Raw genomic sequence first — 8023 nt, forward strand, 5'->3', positions numbered from 1 at the left:
AAAATGAAATCAAAAAAGCAAAATGACTGAACTCATTTAACCCTCTTGTAAATAACAACATATGTAAGAAATAAAACAAATCCAGTTGCATTTTGGTTACATAAACATTGTTTAACACTCTTCTTAATCCCAAAGTGCCCTGCCACAATCCCCCTGAAGCACATGTTCAATGCACCTTGGAGGGGGACTACCAGGGGCACTTCAGCATTACAAAGCAACAGCCTTTGGTCTTCCATTTGTCATGTACTGATTTGTATATTTCCTAGTATAAATACATTGGTATCTTACTGCAGAAGACACAACAAGAATGTTACTATTGGCATGTTCCAAACATCCTTTCTAGGCAATGGACAGATTTTATTTTGAAAGATGACATGTGGATATTGAACAGATAGATACCAGAATTGGACATAATAGAAAAGCTTGCCATGATAGAATGAACATGACGAATCTGTATTATAACATTGCTGTGGAAATATGTGACTTAATCACAGTCTCTATTAATCCGGGAACCACAAATACAGGTTTACTGCACATAGAATAAAATTCTAAGGCAAACCCAATGGTGGTTGTACAACCAAGCATTCCTTGTTGCAGTATACGATAACAACGCTGACAATGGGTCAGAACACTCAGTTTTGAAAATAAACGGCAGCCGTAATTTACATAACTGCATTTAGAGAGACCTACCTGATAAGACACACAAGTGCAGCCAGCTGTTTTTTTCTATCATCTTCATGTTGTTGTTTTTTTTATAATTATTAATTATTTTGCAAAATTAGCAGTAGCTCGCAGTACTTTCTCTGTACACCAGACTAACTAAAAAAAAAACAAAAAAAAAAACATACAATTTTACCAAAGCACTGCGTATATGATTATAACTCCACTTTTTGTTTGTAGTCAAAAGTTATTCGGCTTGTTTGCTTTGTTTCATCCATTTGTTTAATGTTAAGAACATTTTTATTTAATTGTAATGAATGCTAGTTGCCTTTTTTATAGGGCAATATAGCAACATTGTAAATAAGGAACTCTATTTAAAGGTTGTTTTATACAGTGTACATGAGTTTGATGATAATATTGTTTTTTATTAACAGAAATTGTACAGATTTGCCCTGGAGATAAAGCTTAGCAAAAGAGGTCATGCTATGTCAATTGCAACTCTCCTCCATAAACAAACATACTAATACATAAAAAAATAAACACAAATAAAAAAAAAAATACACAGTGTATAATATTGGTGTTCTCTTTGGAAATTGTCTAAACATGTCTATTCTATGCTTTCCTTGTGAGATTTAGATCCTAAAAATCAGTACCCTAAACCAATATTTATTTGCACAATACTTTATTAATATACACTCATTTATTAATATAAACTCACATGAACTTAAGTTAACAAAGCTGGTTCTAGGGGAAGGTTTATTCTTACACTGTTTTTTATCCTTAAGAGTCGCCAGAAACAGATACACCTTACACATTTTGGTTAATAAAGGTAGTTATTAAGGATGTGGTGTTATTTTGGATTCTAATTTTAATTAACAGGGTGTCTCAGTCTTTCCATTTTCCTAGAATTTTTTTATTTTTTATTGTGTGAAGCCATCTGGTGGTGAAATGTTGTAATTGCTGCACTATTGATTTATCAAGAGATTTTCTGTTTCCTAAAATATAATTTAATATTCATAACTCCCATAACTACAGCCATACAGGCACTCTATTTTTTCTTCAGTTTGTATATATGTGTACACTTGTTGGGGTACACATTATATATATATATATATATATATATACACACACACACATACATATACACACACACACACACACACACACACACACACACACACACACACACACACACTACCCATCAAAAGTACACTTGCTGGAAACTAGATTTTTTTTCATAATTGACAATGTTTTACGTCGTATACGTTTCTGTAAATACTTGAAAACAAAAACACATGTTACAATATACAAAACAAAACATAAGGTGTATGTTCAAGAAAATTGAAAATTGTCTCTAAATCTTGGATTCCTCAAAATAGCCACCCTTTGCCTTAATAACAGCCTCACAAACACGAGGCATGCGGTTAACACGTTTCAGCAGGAAATCACCCGACATGTCTTCCCAGCTCTTCTGCAGCAATTCCCAGAGATGTAGGGCACTTGTGGGTAGCTTTGCTTTGACTCTTCTGTCCAGTTCGTCCCATACAAGTTCTATGGGATTGAGGTCTGTAGACTGGGCAGGCCAGGTCATTAGATTGGGTTGTCCTTCACTTTCCTTCTTCACCAGATAGTTCTTGCACAACTTTGAGGTGTGTTTTGGGTTATTATCTTGCAGAAGAATGAAGACAAGCGTTGCGTTGACAACAGAACTGGCAGAAGGCACAGGTGTCATTGTCCATCAAATCAACAGTACGAAGTTCACTCTTGAAATCAGGACTTAATGGACGTGTTGCTGTACGAATGCCTTTGTTAAGAAAGGGGAACAAGACTAAAAGGCTAAAATATGCACAAGAACACAGAAATTGGACTATTGAACAATGGTCAAAGGTGCTTTGGACTGTTGATGGATGGCCAACGACACCTGTGCCTTTTGCCAGTTCTGTTGTCAATGCAATGCTTGACTTCTTTCTATTCCTTAAGGATATTATCTTCAAGTATTGCTCATCCTTGTTAGACAGCTTTTGGGGTCTTCCAGCCCTGGGTTTGTCAATTACAGATGCTGTTTCTCTGTACTTGTTGAATGCTTTGGATACCACACCTTGAAAATCAAGTGATGCAAGCTATTTCACTCAATATTTTTCCTTCTTTATGCAAGTCAAGTTTGTTATAACAATAGAAAACACTAGTGGAGGCTTTGAATACATTGTTGTTGCTCATAAAGCATGAGTAGAAAAATGCAACATGCCTAAGACTTTTGCACAGCAGTGTATAAGTGTATATAAGAGGCCACTGTGCATTAATAACATAATATATAGTACACCCAGATATTGAAGTGATCCAGCCATCTGGATTTCTTTGCATCAGATAGTTTGTATCACATGGCTTGTATCAGATTGAAGTGATGTCACATTAAGACACCACTTAACTATTCCTATTTAGCTACCATATATACAATATAATTTTTTTTATTTCATTAATTCCAGATAATGTCAAACCACCCAGCCATACTCTGTCCTACACCCTGGTGAATGTATCTGTTTATAATGTTAGCCCCATGTTAGTAAGTCCATTTACAACTGCAGGTTTGATTCATCATTTTAAAATAGATGTTTAAAAAGGTGTGTGGGACAGATTTACTAAGATACTGTACAGTGCTACGATTTCACTACTTTAAAATTAAACAAACAAAACAATTTAAGCCCCATCAGCATTTGTTTTACCTAGTGGCTTCAATATCACACAAGAGTCATGGGAAACAAATGAAGCACCATTCAAAATGTTTTGCTCCAAAGTTGAAATTGCATGTACTAATGAAAGAGAAACACTTGCCAATGGGCCTGTGACAGGCTGGCGAGTGGAAAGAGGCCCAGAGACAGACTGCAGTTCAAAAAAATAACTATTTTATTATAAATAAACACAAAAATGAAAGGGCACAAGGGCCAAAACAAAGCAATTTAAACACAAAGAAAGACAAAAAGCAAAACTTACAAAAAAATAACAATTTCCAGGCTGGGCAATGCCTTCACTGGATTCAAACTTTCCAAACACCCCCCCTGCCGCTATCCCTGCAGGTGGTTTTTAAAGTCACAAATTCAAAACAAACAGCAATCAAACCACTGTGATAAACGTACAGCTCCTGGCACGACATGCTGCATATCACTGCATAGCTCTGCATAGCTGCACACACAATCAGGACAGTGACTCCACAGTAAATGTCATTTGAAGTTAGGTCAAGCTGACACGTTTTGGTATGTTGGAAATAAACCTATTGCAAAGTAAGTGTAATGAATCTCCACCTAGCGGCTGATGAGTTAATAATAGTGCGTCCTTACCTCTCGACCACAGAACTTACTCTTCGGTTGAATGGTGAAACTTGCCTTTGAACCGCATTGTTTGGGGTCCAGCCCTTGCCTTTCGATTCAATTCAATGGGCCGAAAAGCCAATTCATCATATAAGTATAGCCGATAAACTAGAAAATCAGCATTACAAAGCGACAGTATCTGGCTCAGTATCGTTTCAAAGAGACGTACTATAATTACGCTACATATCATTGCTTGCATGACATTCCCTTCTTAAATTTTAGTTTTGAGCAGGAAAATAAAAATAAAAATGCACAAAAACATACAAAACAAAGCAAACACTTTGAAGCTCTTAATCTCAGATCAAGCCACTAATATATATATATATATATATATATATATATATATATATATATATATATATATATATATATATATATATATATATAATAACAAGTAGGCCTACATTGTGGGACCGGCGAATGTATGTGACAACTGGTTATTCCAGAATAAGAGAACCAGTACCAGTGGAGCCAGACCCCACCTCAAAAGTGCCTGTCAGGTTATTTTACCAGTTTGACCAGAAGACGTTGATGCATAGCTCAGACAAATAGTTAAACTTGTGCAAATTCATTTAAATCTGAAAAGCACGGCGCGATTGCATACCACCATGCGTACGCCAGCAGTCATGATTATCGGGATCGTTCTGGCCTCCTGCGGGTTGGTATTGGATCTCGTCTCTACTGTAGCCCCGAAGTGGAGGGAGGTGAGGAACATTCTGGGTGCAGCACAAGATGAGGTGCTACAACAGGGAATCTGGGATATCTGTCAAGCGTTTGATGCTTCCCGTACTCTCAGATGTGGCCAAACAGATGAAAACTACTTTAAGGAACAAGTCGTTACCTCAGCCAAGGGTCTAATGATTGCCTCTTTAATCGTAACCATGGCAGGGATTGTGGTAGCGTCCCTAGGGATCAGGTGTTGGGAAGAAACGCCGAACCTGTTGGTGGCTGGATTGGGAGGGATCTTGATCATCATTTCAGGTATCTTGTGTATTATTCCAGTCGCTTGGTACACAAGCCTTCTGAACTCAATAAAAGCGTCGGGCTCTGATATTCGTGTGGGGTACTGCATAGTCCTGGGATATATCGGCAGCTGTTTCATGTTCGTCGGTGGCGGAGCCTTGACTGTCTGTTTGTTCCAGCTGTGTCTCCGTAAAAAAGAGATGCCACCTAACAGCTACTTAAACAAACATTATAATTACCCAACTTCACCCAGGTCCTTCATAAATACCGTTGATGTGCATGATTTTATCAGGCACCAGCAGCCTGCTCACTTCCCATCAGCTAGTGCGCCCAGAATATCGACCGATGTTTGCGATTTTACTGGGCGACACGCACAGGTTGCAACCCAACAAACAATTGCTACCGACTTCAGCACAAATCAACTATTTTATGCAGATTTCTAAACTACAAAAAAGTCACTGTGCGATTGAAAAGGGATTTTTTTTTTCGGTTTTTGAAAAAGATTAATATTTCTTTGTGAAATTAAAAAAAAAAAACAACAACAACAAAAACAACCCTAGATATTTCTGTTAATCGAAATGGTTTACAACAGAGAATGGACCCAAGATGTATTATACCGTCTGAAGAAAGCACAAGATAGTTTCGTGTAAGGGTAACAAGAGTTGAACAACTACATGATCCTAATTAAAAAAGAAAGAAAGAAAGACAAACGCTACTCATGTCAAAGTCTTTGATAAAGTCAACCAATAATTAATAAAATGGTTATGTTAGGGGTTTATAAAATTAGGTGAACACTGTCACGGTGCTGTGAACAAAATCGACCAACTGCTTAAACCAAAAGTGCTAGTGGGAGGCACCTAATAAGCCAAATAATGAGATGGCGACTGGCTGGTTTGGAGGGTGTGGTTATGATTATATGTCAGTGAATATATGCAATATGTAATAAACACGTGTAAGCTTTATTTTTTGTTTCATAGCATTCATTTCTAGGTAAGAAGTGGTAGCTCATCTGTTGTTTTCCATGTGAAGCAATATAAGAGCGAAGACAGTCTTAACCTATTTGACAAGTTTTACAACTGTGCTTCGCCCTATTTGGAACTGTGGTATTAGAACTAACACAAACTCATTTCAGCACTGTTTTCTGAAATGTACAACGCACCAGTTATTAGGAATAATAAACAGACATATTTAAAAATTAATTTTAAACTGTGGTGTCCCACAGTCATGATTCTTTGGTGCCAATTGTTTTTTAACCTTCTAAGAAGTCTGTGACTGCTAATTTCCTAGTTCCCAGGGTAGTTTCACACACAGGCTCATAAAGCCCAGCTACAAGCTGCAGGAGCAGGAAACTATGCTGTATAAAAAATGAAAAGGACCGTTTTCCAAATCGGGTTAAAAAGAACAATTAAGTATTTTCAGTTGCGTTTTCCTATTTAGTGTTAGCACTTGTAACATTATTGCAGATGGTCTCATTTTTCTTTATATGTGGGTTATGTTTGTTTTTATACCTGAATTTAGTATTTGCACATATTTCAAACACAGCTAACTAAAAGTTGCTGTTGCTGCCTCACCTAACCCCCATCTGTCAATTTCTGTTCAATGCTGTCACGCCAGACAGAACACAGGGCACAGCACAGGGAGTGAATAGGTAACAGCAAGCAATAGAAGACTTTGTTTTATGTGTAATGCTATTAATGAAACATCTGTATATCCCAAACAAAATTATTACAAAAAAAAACCAAGATATGCAATTGATTATTATTCAGAATAGGTGTTCATTTCAGAAAAGTGTGGTACAGTTAATCTAGTAGGCCTGCCATGATTCAACTAGTGGTAATCCTGTGTGTTTCCTTTCTTTTTTAAACAAAGGACAATAGCCCTAGATCAAACCAAGAGATTTCTGATACCCAGTTTTGGGTGTCAATCTGCTTACATTCTTTCCTCTTGATAGAAGTGAAACTTTACACGTTCACAGCACTCGTCAAATCAGCCCTGCTGGATGCCAGACGTGTTTCTTACAAAGTACAAATTTTTACGAGGGGAGCGGGGGGGGGGGGCGGGGGGGGCGGGGGGGGGGGGGGGGGGGGGGGGGGGGTCCCATCAAACCAATGAACTGGTTTCCAATGGTTTGGAAGTTCAGTAAACATCTGGCCTTTGTTGAATTACCAGTATCATTTTTATAAACTAGCATTTCCGCTAGAGGCAATTGTTTTTACATTGTTCTTTTGTATTTTCATGAATACAAATATTTTCTTCTGTGCAGTCATTCATTTTGTTGGGGTGTTTTTAAAGTTCTGGTGGCCCTCTGGTTTGAATTGGTTTCTAATTTGACCGAGTGGTTGGTGATTATCATATATAAAACTGTGCCTGCACTTGTTACCTGTAAAACAACTACTCTCAAAATACCACAAAAAGTGCTTTCAATACAGTAAAGTATGGGACTGTAGTTACTTTTTAGTTCTGTTAAGTTGCATTTGGACTAAATTCGTTGTAGTTATTTTCCCAATTAAATACAGTACATTAAGCTTCCTAATAGGAAAAGAAAGTAAAGAAAAAAAACAGTTTATAGTAAATAGTTTGTTGGCCTGTTCTACTAACCATGTTTCTACTAGCAAGTCAATGCGTCCTGGGCAAATATCAGGAACATGGAGACTTAAAACATAAAAGCTACACCTGGCAATCCCTACCTAGATTCCAGATAGTCTGATATTCTGGTATACAAGTATCAGGTAAAAGTTCAATATTTTATGGAAATTCACATCGAGGAAACATAAAACAAACACATATAAAAGTTTTTCACTGGCACTTTCCATATCCTATTTCTTTTTATTCTCCCACATCTCATAATAAAAGGCAGGGCCATTGTTGCTGGCAGCGTAATGCGACACCTGTTACTGCAGCTACAGAATACCAACCCACAGAAAGATCTCACAAAACTAGTGCAGCCTAGGTACCACCCACTGCCAGTTTCAGCAGAACGCAGCACTACAGAGAGCGCAGTCAAACTTACAAACTAATCAGGCTCATACTGAGTCGAC

The 8023-nt window shown here is 37.4% G+C and overlaps 1 protein-coding gene across 1 annotated transcript; it reads left to right on the forward strand.

Moving 5' to 3' along the window:
• The first annotated feature begins 4523 nt into the window (after window positions 1–4523).
• Window positions 4524–5428, forward strand: LOC121327137 (claudin-23-like). The gene has a single exon (XM_041270951.1). It carries the CDS (start codon window positions 4631–4633, stop codon window positions 5426–5428), a length of 798 nt encoding a protein of 265 aa, XP_041126885.1. The 5' UTR covers window positions 4524–4630.
• Window positions 5429–8023: the final 2595 nt, after the last annotated feature.

This window comes from Polyodon spathula, chromosome 2, assembly GCF_017654505.1.
Source record: "Polyodon spathula isolate WHYD16114869_AA chromosome 2, ASM1765450v1, whole genome shotgun sequence".
Classification (NCBI taxonomy): Eukaryota; Metazoa; Chordata; class Actinopteri; order Acipenseriformes; family Polyodontidae; genus Polyodon; species Polyodon spathula.